This window comes from Macrotis lagotis, chromosome X, assembly GCF_037893015.1.
Source record: "Macrotis lagotis isolate mMagLag1 chromosome X, bilby.v1.9.chrom.fasta, whole genome shotgun sequence".
Lineage (NCBI taxonomy): Eukaryota > Metazoa > Chordata > Mammalia > Peramelemorphia > Peramelidae > Macrotis > Macrotis lagotis.
In genome coordinates, this window is record NC_133666.1 from 44,236,450 (window position 1) to 44,251,777 (window position 15,328).

The window sequence follows — 15,328 nt, forward strand, 5'->3', positions numbered from 1 at the left end:
CTTCTGAGCAGTCTACCTTTTGAGCCAGTAGATGCATCAGAGACTGAATCCTCTATTGGACAACTCTCGAAACACTTGGGCAGTGAAGAAAGGACTGGGAGGAGAGCAGAAAGCTTAACAGCTACTGCCTCTTGGAACAGTCTGCACTATAGACATATGACAGACATGCCCTCTGAAAAGATGATTGTACATAGATCTTCTCAATTACATCATTTTAAATAGACTTATTTTTTTAAATTTCTGATTATATTTCCCTCAGTATCACTTGTTTGACTAGTCTCTCTGACTTAAATCTTGTGACAAATCCTTTTTATAAAGTGAAGAATCCTTTTGTAATGTAGTCACCACCCCTCCCCTTACTCCCACCCTTCTCCATCTATTTAGGTCCTTTCTGGCAGGAACAAGTCTATGATCCTATCGGAGCTGCTATTATTATTATCCCTAATAATAGCAACTACTACTCACATTTCTGTCATCCTTTAAGATTTATGAAGCACTGTCTTCATAGAAATCATGTGAAGTAGGTGATACAAGTATTACTGCCCTATTCGACAGGCATAGAGACTGAGGCTGAGAGAGATAAAGTCCTAAGTGTCAGTCAAGATTGAAACCCAAGACAGGGCCTTCAGCCACCATCCCACATGTTACCACTCTGTTGAACTTCAAACTTAATTAAAAGCACCTGCACTATTCCTGTAGCACCAGAGCAATCTTCTATTCACTTTCCAGGTAGGTATGGCAATCCCATCCACTCAGATTAGTAGATCAAGCTTGGTGTTGTTTGTTCTTTGTTCTCAAAGAGAACCAATGACATCACATGATTTGATACATTAGGTCATCTTTGGTCTCAATTCTTACCTCGTCTTGAACTTGGAAGGAACAGATGCTACATAGGAGAAGAATTTAACTTCAAACTCGAATGACTTCTTAGAAGTACCATGCACTCTTAGGTCCTTGGCAACATTCAAATCAATCCTTCCCTTGAAGTGAAGAATGGAAGTTAGGAGGGTTTTCACGTGACCTCTAGAATGCTGTAACCCATATATGAGCAGGAATTCCTTCTCTTTTGCTCACTAAATGGTTAGTCCTTATCTTGGGGAACCTGGTATATGAAGACTTTTGTTGTATTTTTGGAGCTGCTGCTGAGTCTCAGACAAGTGGAGTGATTACTCTAGTAAATAATCTGGGGAACCATAGCCCATCGATAGATGGTCCTTATGAAGAGGAGTCTAATCACATTGTACTAAGAAGACCTACTCCTGTGCCTTCCACTGGCACAAAGTCATCCCTATGTTCTCCAAGACTATGCCAATGGAAGACAAACTGTATATGAGCTGTGACAGATCCTACCAAGCTAGAAAGGGTTCAGTATGGGTACTGTGGTCCTTTCATAAGGAAAAAAAAAACAATTAACAGGTGGCATAGTGGAAAGAGTGTTGGATTTGGAGTACTGGAGAGGCCCTAGGTTCAAATAAGCCATTTTCCCTCTTTGAACCTCAGATTCTTCATCTGCAAAATGAGAGGATTAAAGTCTACATACTCTGTAGAAGTGAAAAATCAAGACAGAAATTCTTTCCATACATCCAGTGTACAGTAGCTTGATTTATCAGTGCAGTGTCTTTCAAAAAAACAAATCCATTCTGCCATCGGTGGAAAACTTCCTGCAAAACTTTTCCCAAATTCTACTCTAAGCCAGATCCTCTGTATGTGCTAGTTGATGACTTCCAGATAGACTTTGTTTCCTATTTAAAAAAAAAACTCAGAGACTCAAAAATCCACGTTTACAGAATAGCAACATTGAGGACTGGGGAAAGCGGTTGCTGGCATTATAAAAATCATTCACCACAAGGTCCCCTTAGCATCTAAATGTTTGCCTACAGATTATTTACTAGAGTAATCACTCCATTTGTCTGAGACTCAGCAGCAGCTCCGAAAATACAACAAAAATCTTCATATACCAGATTTTGATCCTTTCTGCCACCCCTCCTACCCACGGGGGATGGGGATGGGGGGAGTAAGTCTCCTCTCTATATATCCATGCCCCTCAAGGTCCTCTAGTCCTTTTGTTCTATTCACAGATCTTAGGATATAGAGTTGATAGATGTCATCTTGGGAGACAAGGCTCAGAAATGGGTAGTGATTTGACTAGCATCAAACATTAAATATCAGAGCCAGAAGTTGAGATCAAGGTCTTTTGACACCAAATCTAGAACTCTTTCTGTTGCACAATCCTGCCCTCTTCAATTTCCTTATCACAGAAATCTCAATTTAGTGCTAAAAGAGACCTAAAGTAATTCAATCCTGTGCCCTCATTTTACAGATGAGGAAACTGAGTCCAAAAGTGGAAAAGTAACTTGATTGTGGTCATACAGACAGTAAAACAGAAGAATCAGGATCTAAACCAAGATCATCAGGTTCCAAAGCCAACATTCTGTCCAATGCTCTTATCAAAACACTTAAGACTGTAATGACATGGATTATACAATATGGCAAAAAGAATTTTTAGCCTTAGGATCAGAAAACCTAGGCTGTCCCATTTATAGCTGTATGACCTAGGGATATCATTTCCTTGTCTATTATTACTGACTGCGCTTTGACTGAAACTCATTCGTACTGAGCTTATGATTCATCCAAAGAGGACATATTAAGCTCTGTAATTAACCAAGGAGAACAACGTTGGTTAAATCACTGTACACAGAGGAGAGAGATTACAACAGCCCTCATGGAGCTTCATTCCTAATAGGAACAAAGGGCTCACACCCAACCATTTTTCAGGCTTCTGTAAGTAGGTGGGTGGGAAGTTTGGAATAGAGACAAAGGGGATCAATTCCTGATTCTACACTATGCAGCAAACCTAATTTGAGACTGTCAACAGGCTAAGTTTGAGGGCAGGGAGGCTATCAGGAAGGATGATTTTTCTTTAGTTGTTGCACATGATACCAATAACATACACATAGATAATTTTTTAAAAATCTGAATGATCTTGTTTTTATGATGAATTTGACAGACATTGACCAACATGAACATTCCAAATGAAAGGAATAGAAAAAGAGGGCCTCTATAAATCCCTGACTGATACATACAGCTTCTTGGTTTTTTAGAGTATCAACTAAATTTAGCACAGTAGTCCCAACACTGCCTGCCCTCCTTGTTCATCATGCTCTTTAAAAATTTGAGAACTGAATTTATATCCAAATTCTTCCCTCCAACCCCTAAATAAAATGACTGGGGGGTTCTTTGTCTTTTTTTCCCAAAGCATCCCTTAGTAGAGATAATCCCGAATTGATAACCTCTACATGAAAAGAAAATTTTCAATCCTTACCTTGACCATAATACCTTTGTCTTATGTAACAATCACCTACTGAATAGGCTGCTGAAACATTTCTGAAACTGAGACTACTTGTCTGGCCAGGCCATTGGAGAGGGGATTCCCGGTCGTATCTGGATTAGAATTGATGGCCTCTGAGATCTCCACCAACTCAGAGATCCTGTGATTCTGAGATCTTATGGTAGCATCTTTAGTTCCTTAAAAGCTCTGTGAAGAAAGGAGAGGCCTAGAATATACATCTGATGTCACTACCTCTATATGCCTGTTGGCTTGATTTTTGTCTAGGAATTTTCATTCTTCTCCAAACTGGGCTTCCTGCTATTTTGTACAAATTTCCATCGGTCAGTTTCATCCAGAAGTGTCCACTTCATTGCACTCCTTCATAGATGTGGGAACACCCATAGTTTTTAGAGACTTTGATTTTATAGGTCACCTGTGCAGATGGTATTTTCCTGTCCATTCCAAGGGGGGAAATCAAAAGGTGGACAGTTTCAAATGTGGGTTGCTTTGATTTGACCACAGACAAGAAAGGGAGGTATTTTTGTATTTCTTGTAGAGCAAAGAAAAGAACAATCTTGAGGCTCATTAACCTTTGTTACAGATAGTGGAGTTTTCTGGGCTACATCAGAGAACTATTCTTAGTATTGACACTTACAGGGTGTTTTCTCCTGGAAAAGAATTCAGTAGTTCCCACTAGTGGTGGTTAAAAAAAAAAACAACACCTCATTTCTCTTTCTGTTTCTGCATCTCTGTGCATTTCTGTGTCTCTCTTTTTTTCCTTTTGGCTTAGTCTAATCATGTTTTACAAAAATAAGAGATCTTACATTCACTCCCTGTCTTCCCATGGAAGCTATTTTATTCTAATTCTCCTCAAGGTAAAGATGGTTTTCTCTAGTGGATAAAAAGAAGTTCTTTCTGAAATGAAGATATCCTCTCTAGGTATTGGCTGGTGAGTTGGACTGAGCCATCCCCCCCGATGGTCCTTCCCCACCACAACAATTAGTCTCTTTGCCTAGTGAAGTGGATGGATTAATAATGAAATTTCTCCTCCTCGACAATAATAACATGATGGGAAAACTCACATGATTTTCCAGGGGAAGTTTAGACAATCTTAAAATTGGGAGGACAGATTAGTGAGGGAGACATTAATGTTATGACTTGCTAATGCAATAGCTCTGAGCTAAGTAAGCATCAACACGATTGTCCTTGCCTCAAACTCATTTGCTTCAGTAAGCACAGACAGTTTGCATACTGCAAGACAAGCCAGGGAAAAATCGAAGTGATGGCAGAGATGTGGGTGGTACATTTTCTTTATTGCCAAACTCCCTAACAGAATTGTCTACACCCACTGGCTCTACTTCCTTTACCACCCATGCTCCCCTGAGTCCTTTACAATATAATTTTTGAGCCCCACTTCACCCCCACTCTGTTGAAACTCCTCTCAGAGGTCAGCCTCAGAGACCTTCCCTTGGAGCTCATATATCTACTCTTCATTTCTTCCACACACTTTTAGTGTTATAGTATAATTGTGTCTGTCCTACTTCTTAACTATAAGGTCTGGGTCTTACATAAACTTTGTATCTACTTTTGAATCTAACACAGTGTTCTTAAGTGATCAATGAATGTTCGTTTAAATTAAATTTTAGAGATTTTCTATATACAGGGTGTCCCAGGGCTCAAGGCTATCTAAATTTAAAAGTACACTGAGACTTTTGGAACACCTTGTATTATAAGGCTTATTACATCTTTGATCTCCTCAGATTCAACTCATATCCAAACATAGAACTCACGAGGGATTTACACAGAGTAGTAATATAATTGTTTTTTTGCACACAGTAGGTAACTTGTAATAGTAGACTGTTGGCTAAATGACCGAATTAAAGAATGACTAAATGGCAGAATTAAGTTCCCTTTCACTGCCAATGTGTGTGTGTGTGTGTGTGTGTGTGTGTATGTATGTATGTATGTATATGTATATATATTTGTTTTTGCAAGGCTATGGAGTTAAGTGGCTTGCCCAAGGTCACACAGCTGAGTAGTTATTAAATGTCTGAGTCTGAATTTGAACTCAGGTTGTCCTGACTCCAGGGCCAGTACTCTATCCACGGTGCCACCTAGCTGCCCCTGCCAATTTCTATATAATGAGAAAAGGGTTTGAGGTTGAAAGCAAGAAATTTGTCCTTATTTTCAATATCAATAAATATCCATATTTTAATATTTCAGTAATCGATCAATTCATTAAGAAATCAGGATTAAAAAGGACAAGGATGGTGCTAGACCCAGTAGATAAGAAAGTGTCTAAGTACTATGCTTTCGACCATTCTGAAGTTTTATAGAGGCTTACAAGGAATTCTTTGTTTTTCACTATTTATATGTGTTTTTACGTGTTAGTGGACTTAGATATACTCATGGTGGAACTGTGAATTGGGCTCACCATTCTGGAAAGTATTTTAGACTGTTCATATCCTTTGACCCAGAAATCTCACTACTTGAGATATACCCCAAGGCTGATAGAAAGGTGTCATATATCCAAATATTCCCAGCAATACTTTTAGCATTAACAAAGAACTGGAAGGAAAGTAGGTGCCCTTCAATTTGGGAATGACTAGACAAACTGTGATATGAATGTAATGGAATAATATTACATCATAAGAAATGATGAAGAATTTAGATAAACATGGGAAGATTTGTATAAACTGATGTGGTCACTCTGGAATTCTTAAAGACTAAGTTCCATGGAGGGGAAATAAGTGCCTATCTAGTACCTAGTCCACTGACATACCAGGCTGGAAATTAGTCAAATGCCAAAGTATTTAATTGGGATAGAAAAACAAAGTAAACAGCAGGGAAAAGTCAAATAGAATCATTCTCAACACCATCCCAAGCCTTGCCCTCCTACACAAAAAAGTAAAAATCTCCCACTGAGTTGCATGCTAGTGGAGAAGAGTTCTTAGATCATTTTCCCAAAACAAATCCATGGAAAACCCATGTTTTGAAGCAAGGGAGGGTTTAACCTTTGGTACTGTCTGTAGCTAGAAGGCATTTCCTGCCTAAGTCCTTATGGCTCCATTTCCCAGCAACAAATTGTACCTTTCTACTTTTCAGTTCTGCCTCTTGAAGCATTTTGGCATGGTCAAGGGACTCTCTTTTCACAGTCCTACTATCTGGCATCATTCTTGATGAGATTTGGAAGCCTGCTGTTCTGTTACTTTCCTTTCCTTCTACAGCAGCTATCCACCAAAACTATGCCCCACTGCTTTTTGGAGCGTGTCATTCTTTCAGAGGGAGACCACCCTGGCCAACATGCCTCAGAGCTAGTCAACATATTTTCAGCTATGTTAGTCTATCAACCTCACCCAGTTGGCACACAAAAGAACCACTCAGGAAATTTTTAAGAATTCCAGACTGGTCCTCTTCAATGAAAGGTCCCTAGACCTTGTTCCTGGCTAAGTGAAAGCAACTGAAGGTTCTTCTTTGCTACTTTGCAGTAAACTAGAAACACTGAAAGAGGGGGACAAAATATGGCCGCCTCCATCAACCTACCTGTCCCCCAAGCAAAGTCCACATCCACCTAACACAGAAAATAATGGTAACAATGTCAGTGATTGTTTTGGCTTTTAGGAAGACATCTTTGGACAAACTTGTTTTTAGACATTTCTCTTTCATCTACTGTGCCTTACTACAGCTTAGTGCTCAACCAAGGAGCATTGTGCAATTTTCATCATGACTTTCATTTTTTTTAAATCCTCTCATAATTTGGGTGATCTCTTGGATTTAAGCAAAAAAAAAAAAAATAAACCTAGAATATCCCACTACTAAGCAGCAACTTTTAGCCACCATTTCCTTCTGGTCACTAAAAACATTGGTCATTTCCTGTTTTCTCTGTTTTCACATGCTTCTAATTCTCAGTGTCAAAAGGCTGCAACTCTTTTCTTTGGGCTTCTCTTTGATAACATTGATTCAGAAACAAAGGATGGGGGGCCTCCATTTGGAAAACAAAGGAAGCATGGCCTCGGGAAGAATGCTGGAGAGAATGTGTATGGTTCTTTCTGCCAATGATAACAAACCCTAATAATGGGAAAGTTGGATATGAAAGCAGAAATAGTAATCTGAGTGTCGTTGCTCTGTTTGGCTGCTGAATATACCCTCCAGAGGCTCTGTGGCCTGGTGGAAAAAGCATTGGATTAAATGTCCACTAACTAGATGCTAGTTTCAGCTCCATTGCTCTTGGACTTCAGCTTTTTTCAGCTCTGTGACTTTTGGCATGTCACCTCCTCCCACCTCAGTTTCCCCATCTGTAACATGAAAGGTTTTGAGGAGAAGACTCCCAGAAGTCCCTTAAACTCTAACTTTCTGGGGTTCTTTTCTTCATAGCTGAGTTAAAGGGAGAGTTTTTCTCTGATTCCTTTCTTTCAACTTCTTTGCCAAGCAGCTGTTCACTTTAACACTCAGATGTTGTGAAGTGAATCATGCTGGGAAGTGGTACTCGACATCGGCTGTTCAGAATTGATGCCGAAAACCTGGCAATCCATGGTGTGGGGCGTACATGTATTGTCAATGCCTCTCTGATTCCGGAATCTCTCCATAGCTGGGTTAGCCATATGGTTTCCTTTGAGCTACTCACACTTTGATTTGCTTATCTCTACTGATAGAAGCCTTCCAGGGTCATACTTAGAGTATTGAACTTGGAATCAAGAAGACATGGGTTCAAATACTATCTCAGATACTTAACCAGCTACTGTTGTGTGCCCTAGGCCAAATGACTTAATCTTCTCTGAGCCTCAGTTTCCTCATCTGAAAAGTGAGGGTAATAATAGCAGTGACCTCAGAAAGTTCTTATGAGGATCACATGAGGTAATTGCATTTAAAATACTTTGCAAATCTTAAAGCATTATATGAATGTCTGCTATTATTTATTATTTGTATTATTGTTCTCATGTGTGCCATAGAGTAAAATTACTTCCCTTCATAATTCATTCCTCTCCATGTCCTTAGCTCATTTTTCTCTTCGTCCTTCTGCATAGATTTTCCTCCCCCACCATTTTCTCTTTGGTCAGTTTTTCTAGACCAAGTTGTAACCATGGCAAAGTGATTAGGACTTTGGTTTAATCTGAGCCATGTCTGGAGACCAAAACAGGAAGGAAGGGGAGAGGTATCTTTAAGTCCCCCCCCCACCCAAGCACCACTCTTCTTCCTCCTTAATGCTTTGACAAGATCAGGTACCAGCTAGAGGAATTCAACCAGACCTTCTCCATTCCCCATGGTGTCCTGATCGATGCACACTTCTATCATCTAAAAGGTCCACTGGAGAGTGTAGTGGTATATAAGACAGGAAGTGGGCTGAGGTTGGGACAGAAAGGAAAACCCACTGCTCAGGAAAATGGTTTCTTTTGTTATCTTCTCTGTCTAATTTTGTTCTTTCTACTCACTTGGCAGGATGGGAATCCTAGCATTGCTGCCAGACTTCAGGATACAGGCCCTCTCCAGGGTACAGGCAGCTCCATTCCGGCAGCCACCCAGGCCACAGTGAATGGATGCATGAGAAACCATTTGCTCAAGCAGCAGATCCTGCGCCGGCAGCATATCTTGCAGGTTTGAGTCATGCTGTTTCCATGGGCAGTTTGACAGGGTTCTTTGATTCATGAGAGTTGTTTCTTATTTGGATGGAGGGGGTTAGAAGGGCAGTTGGGGATTGGCCTTAGAACACTTAACAATGTATCTCAAGCGGTTAGTTATCCATGTGGATCCCAGAAGCTTCCATGATAGAGTATTAGTACTCCTCTAGAATAAAATAACATGCGCCCTCAGCCTTACATTGAAATCTCTCTAAAACCTTGCTCCCCCATGATTCCAGTCTAATTTTATATTACTCCCCTTACTGTACTCACTGTTCAGTCAAATGATATTTCATCTCCCACCTCTTTTCCTTTTCACAAGTGGTCCTCTGTGTCTCATCTCCACCTGACTTCCTTCAAAGCACAAGGCAATCACTACCTCCTATTGGAGAGCTTACCAAAATGACTGTTCATAGACTTTGTCCTTATTTTCTGGGAGTCATGTTGCATCATCACTCCAAGTAGAATGTAAGCTTCTTAAGGGAAAGGTCAATTCATTTTTGTCTTTGTATCTCTAGTGTGCCTCAAATTGCCTTGAATTAGACATGTTAGATGGCTTCAGGTATAAGGAACAAAGGACAGGCTGTCATTTTTACCTTTACCAAATCTATATTTGGGTATCAAGGTGACCATTCATTCTGCCATAGACAGTGTCATAGGCCTCCCTCACTTAGTGCTTGCCAGATACTGTTCCTCATCAGTGTTTTTAATAGCTCTAATATAATGCATCTTTTTCATTTTCTATTTAGCAGGAAAAGCAGAGACCAAATGTCATGGCAGGGCCATCTGACCAGCGGACTCCCTATCTCTGCCAACAGATGAGTCAGTTTTCAAGTAAGGAGCTAATCTCACTCTTACTCAAACTTTAGAAGGGATGTGAAGTCTAGAAGCCAGAAAAGTCTTTCATGAAATATTCCTATTTGGAATCTTTCATCCTTGAAGCTCAACATGTGATCTAGCCATTTGCTTATGGCTCAAGTGGTATCCCAATTGAAAGAAAGATTTTGCCAAAATGAGAATTTCCTATTTGGATCAAGAGAGAAATCAAAATAAATTCTTCTCTCTTGGGTATGGCAACACATGTACATAGTTCCTAATGATGAGGAGATGAAGGCTAGTGGATTGCTTGAGTTCAGGAGTACGGTAGGACTTAAGCCAGTCAGGTGTCTTCACTAAGTGTCGGACCAGTATGGTAAGCCCTCTAAAGAAGAAGTTCACCAGGCTTCCTAAGGAGAGGCAAACCAACCCAGGACAGAAAAAATGAAGCAGGTTAAAGCTTTTATGTCAATCAACATTGGCATCGGGCCTATGCCCTTCCAACCAGAGTGAGATAGGAGACCTGGATGGATGGATGGATGGATGATAGAGATATACAAGAGAAATTTATCAAGAGGATACCAGTGGAGTATGAGATAGACAAATAGACATAAATAGATAGATGGATGGATAGATAGATGGATGGATGGGTAGATAGATATATAGATAGATAGATGGATGGATGATAGAGATATATAAGAGAGAAATTTATGAAGAGGATGCCAGTGGAGTATGAAATAGACAGAGATAGGTAGATAGATAGATAGATAGATAGATGACAGAAATATACAAGAGAGGAATTTATGAAGAGGATACCAGTGGAGTATGAGATAGACAGATAGAAGAGAGGGAGGGAGGGAGGGAGGGAGGGAGAGAGAGAGAGAGAGAGAGAGAGAGAGAGAGAGAGAGAGAGAGATGATAGAGATATACAAGAGAGAAATTTATCAAGAGGATACTAGCAGAGAATGAGATAAACAGATAGATAGATAGATAGATAGATAGATAGATAGATAGATAGATACTAGGCAATGGTCTAACTAGATATTCTGAGAGTAAATACCATAGCAAAAACTCTCTTAGGGGTGGGAAGGCAAAGATCTGATTCATGACTGTGCTTTTTCCTACCTTGCCTGTACCTTGTGGGTCAGGTAATACCTAGTTTTTTCCCCTACTGGTACTTCCAGTACCTGCTATATCTCTTTCCTACCACCCCACCCCTGTCATGCCACTGGTGCCATAATTCTAGAGCAAGAATGTCTCATTTACCATGTTCTTTTCTTTGAGCAGCCATGCCACAGCAAATGACTTCTGACTGTGGCCAGTCCATGCCGACTTCTTCAGCTAATCCCCGCAGGATGCCATCCACACCTGGGATCCTTCAAAACACCTTGACCCCTGGAATCAGTTCAACTACTGGGAACCAGAGCTCAGGGGGCATGGTTATGATCCCCCAGGCCACGGGGAAACAACAGGGAATTTTTCCCTCTGGCTCCGACTTTAATGTCTCCATGCGACAGAACCAAACTTCAGCTAGTCTGAGCTCTGCCAGCCAGACAGTCCAGAGCAGTCATTCAGCAGTCAAGCCTGGAATGACCCTGACTGGGTTCAGTTCCAGCTCCTTAGCAAACCAGTCTGCAAGCCCCAACCAGTTACGGCAGCCCAATATGGCCCGGATGTCCAACCTGTATCCCAGTTCCTCCCCTCAGGCATGGATCTCTACAGTGGCCTCTCGAGTGCCCAATCAGAGCCAAATAGACACCAGCATTCAACAGTTTCCCAACAGTCCTCTTTTCTCCAAACAAAATGTGAGATCCAATCTAACAGGTCAACAGTTTTCACCTCAGTCAGTGATACCCCCCAATCAGATTGCCCCTGGAGTCAGGCAGATTCCAAAAGTGAACATAGGCCAGCCTACTCAAAGCCTCAACATACTCAACAGTCAGAGTTTGAGACAAAATCTAACCCGAACCCCATTGCCAGCGATGAATGTCATGAAACCCATCCCCCAAAGCGTGTCCAGTTTCAACCCAATCAGCCCAGCCCAAGGCATCGAGCCCCCGAGTTATCCGGTCACCAGCCAGGCGTCTGGGACCTTCAGCAGGATGGGCCCTTCGGCAGAGATGCCACAGTATGATTTTGGCCCACAGCAGAATGATGCCATTTTGCCAGACAGCTGCAGCGAGACAGACTTCATCGATTCCCTCATGAAAAACAGCAGCAACAATGATGAAGAGTGGCTGAACAACTTGAGAATGATTGATGACATCTTAGGGCAGCACACTCAAAGTTCTGGTCATGTTTAGGTCTTGGCAAGGTCCCCAGATTTGACACCCTCCTCACCCGGCTGGGGAGTTGGGTGAGAGAAAGCAAAATAGAAAAACACCAACCTGCTATAAACACACTTACTTACCTACACACACACACACACACACACACACACACACACACACACACCTAGACTACAAACCCCCTTACACACACAAGCCCGCTACAAATTTACATGCATTCATACACACACACATACAAATCCACTACAAACACACACCCCAACCTGCTACAAACACACATACAGCCATTCATACCCCCTACACACACACACAAACAGAACAAACAAACAAAAGCAAAACCCCAACCATACCATACAGGCACATACCCAAAGCTAGTTTTTGTCCATTACCAAGTTGGAGCCAGTTCTTCTCCTGTGACAAAGTTGAATATTGGCTATTTTTCAAGTGACTGTATATATCCAAATTTTGTAAATGGCGTTTTCTTAAGCATTCAATATAGAAGTATTTATACTTCTCTTTGTGACCGTTTGTAAATAAATCTCTGGCTTACGTATTGTTTTATTATAGAAGTTTTGCTTGTTACACTTGTTACAAATATGCAAATCATTTTGTTAGTTTCCGTAATACTGTGTATTACCGCTTGAAAACACGCGTGTGTTTGATATAATGTAAGACAAACTAGGGGTGGTAGACAAACTGAGCAAGTGCCAAATGGAAGACCAGGAATACGAATGCCTTGGGACTTCTTGTCTCCTTCCCATTTCTCTTTGATGCCTTTGATGAGCATGCTAAGTGTCTAGCATGGAGATGGGCTAAGCCGCAACCTCCTCCGTGATGAGAAATACTGATGATCGGAAGGAATGTTTGAAGCCCTGGAGGAGCCACCCCATGCAAGTCTCCTGGAGAAGCTCGCCTTGCTCTGAATGATGACCTTGGAGAGACTGCAAAGCATCCTTCCCATTCTCATTCAGACTGGAAGAAAGACTGCCTCCGGTCTCAGCACCCCTAGTGTGTATATCTGTAGTGTACAGGTGATTCGTTCCTGGTTATAAGGCCTTTCAATATGTGTTTGAATGTAAGACTTGGAGTTCGGAAGAAGAGTCTATTGATATGAAGAGTTCATTTGGGATCTGTCCCTCTGATGGTTTCTGTCTGCAGCTACAGTCATGTATATTTAAGTGTCTGTTTATAGAAGAGCCACTGTATTGTAAATGCCTTAAAACGTTCATGCTTTGTGGAATCCTATTTTATTAGTCACATTCTACTTCAGCCATACATTTGTAATATAGCATCAGCTTTGAGCACAGGATGGTTCTTCCTTCATGTCATAATAAACTGCCATGAGAGAACTGCATATTTGGGTTCATTTTGTTCATTGGCTCTGGGGCTGCCAGTGTCATCTTCTACTCTTTCCGTGACTACTTGCCGCCTTGGGGTTCATCTGTATCTCCTGATGAGCAGGAAGAGAAAAAAAGGCTTTCTCCCATAAGGCACAATTCGACCAACTTTTAGAACCTTAGATTATACAGCTTTAGACTTGACCCAGAGAGAGACTTCAAACTTAGTCCAATGATTCAGCACACTTTCAGTTCCTATAACAATCCAACGGGACATTAATTCTGACCAGGCCAGTTAGTTACTTTCTATAAATCTTGGTGGGTTACTGTTTAGACCTTTTCTTTTTGGTTCAGTCCTGGGAGTTCATTATATGAGGAAGTTCCCAGTGGGGAAACTCCTTCCACCAAAGCAGAGAGGCAACTTCTCAAGCTTGGAACTAGAATTCTACGATGTTAGAGCTAAAAGAGATCTTAGAATTCCTTTCTTCGAATCCCTTTACAGAGAAGGAATCTTAGACCCAATAGTAGTGAGGTCATTTTGCCCAAGGTCATATACTCCATATAATGACAGAACTGAGGCTAGAATACAAATCTCTTACTCTATATTTTTCATTAGAAAAAAAAGAGTATTGATAGGTACTGAGCACAAGAACAAAAGTTGACATAATGTTATTCTATAAAGTAGAGTTCTGTAGAGATATTATTCTGTAAGTTATTGAAAAGATGTCCCAAGGATTAACCCTGCTATGGATCAGTAAATGGGAAAGGCCCTGATAGACAAAACTAGGATCACCCTCCATACCCAAACCTTTGGAAAAGTGGTGTCATATGGCAGTTCTACTTGAACCGATGGAGGATCTTTGGAATAATGAGCCTTTGTTGCTTAATCAAGATGTTTAAAAGAATAACTAAGAAACTAAAACTTGCTAATTCACACTCTTAATGTCTCAAACAAACCACCCAGATCGATGCAGGGGGATGGGGATGGTGGAGGTTTGGTGGGATGGCAGGATGGAGGGAAGGAAGCTGAAAAGTGTTGAAACAAGAGAAACCAGAGAAGTTAGCTTAGATTTAATTCCTTCTCCTCTCACTGCTACTGGGCCCATCCTGATTTATCGGTTAAACAATGTATACAGTCTACCAAATGGATAAGGGAAGTAAAGGAGCAGAGCCCCGTTGATGTCTTCTGTGCCCTCTCAAAGTCAGCTGTTTAGAAGACATTGGTCACTCCAGCCCCTAGATCCCTGGCTATCTCCATAATCATTAGCATGTACTTCAAACTACAGCAAAAGTCCCACTAGTTGGATAAATTTTCTTTACACTCTGAGTTCAATAAAAGCAAACCATGGCAAGATCATGGAAAAGATGAATTGCCGTCACATTGTAGAGAGAAAGGACTATTTTGGGATTGCTTGACATAGCTTTGACAAACCAAGGGAAAGATGGATGCAGAGCAGTGGGGGAGATACAAAGATCAAATAAGGTTTTGATGCCAGCTTAGAGTCTACTAAGGGAAAAGAGGGCACATTTTAAAAAACTATAATACAAAATGTGACCATTTGAACCTCAGCCCTGGATAACATCATTAGTTCTTTTTTACGTGTTCCTGTTTGCTGAATAAGGGAGAAAATCATAAAATCAAGTTGATCTCTCCCACTGGAAATTTATGCTGAAGAATCTCTACTCCTATCGACTCCTTTTTCCATTCCTCCTTATGAGACCCTAACACTCAGCAGATTATGTGAAGACACGATGGGGCAATGAAGCATATATTCCCCCTCCATCTCTACTCCTTCCTAAATCAAGTCCTTCCCCACACCCTTGCTCTCACCTCCTCCAGGACCTGGTCCAAGAAGAGTAATAGAACATAATGGAGAGAACACTGTATTTGGAGTCAATGAACCTGGGGTTAGTTTGGTCCCACACTGCTTTCTCAGTGTAGTA

At 41.0% G+C, this 15,328-nt stretch overlaps 1 protein-coding gene across 3 annotated transcripts in view; it reads left to right on the forward strand.

Annotated features, from left to right (window-relative positions):
• MAMLD1 (mastermind like domain containing 1) overlaps window positions 1–14,349 on the forward strand; it is a 102,351-nt gene extending 88,002 nt beyond the window's left edge. For 2 of the 3 annotated variants that reach the window (XM_074206745.1, XM_074206748.1), the window contains exons 3-5: window positions 8,765–8,920; window positions 9,693–9,777; window positions 11,047–14,349. In XM_074206745.1, the coding sequence (XP_074062846.1) occupies window positions 8,765–8,920; window positions 9,693–9,777; window positions 11,047–12,062 (1,257 nt within the window). In that variant the 3' untranslated portion in view covers window positions 12,063–14,349. The remainder of the gene's footprint in view (window positions 1–8,764; window positions 8,921–9,692; window positions 9,778–11,046) is intronic. The other variant, XM_074206746.1, reaches the window with a different exon arrangement.
• Window positions 14,350–15,328: the final 979 nt, after the last annotated feature.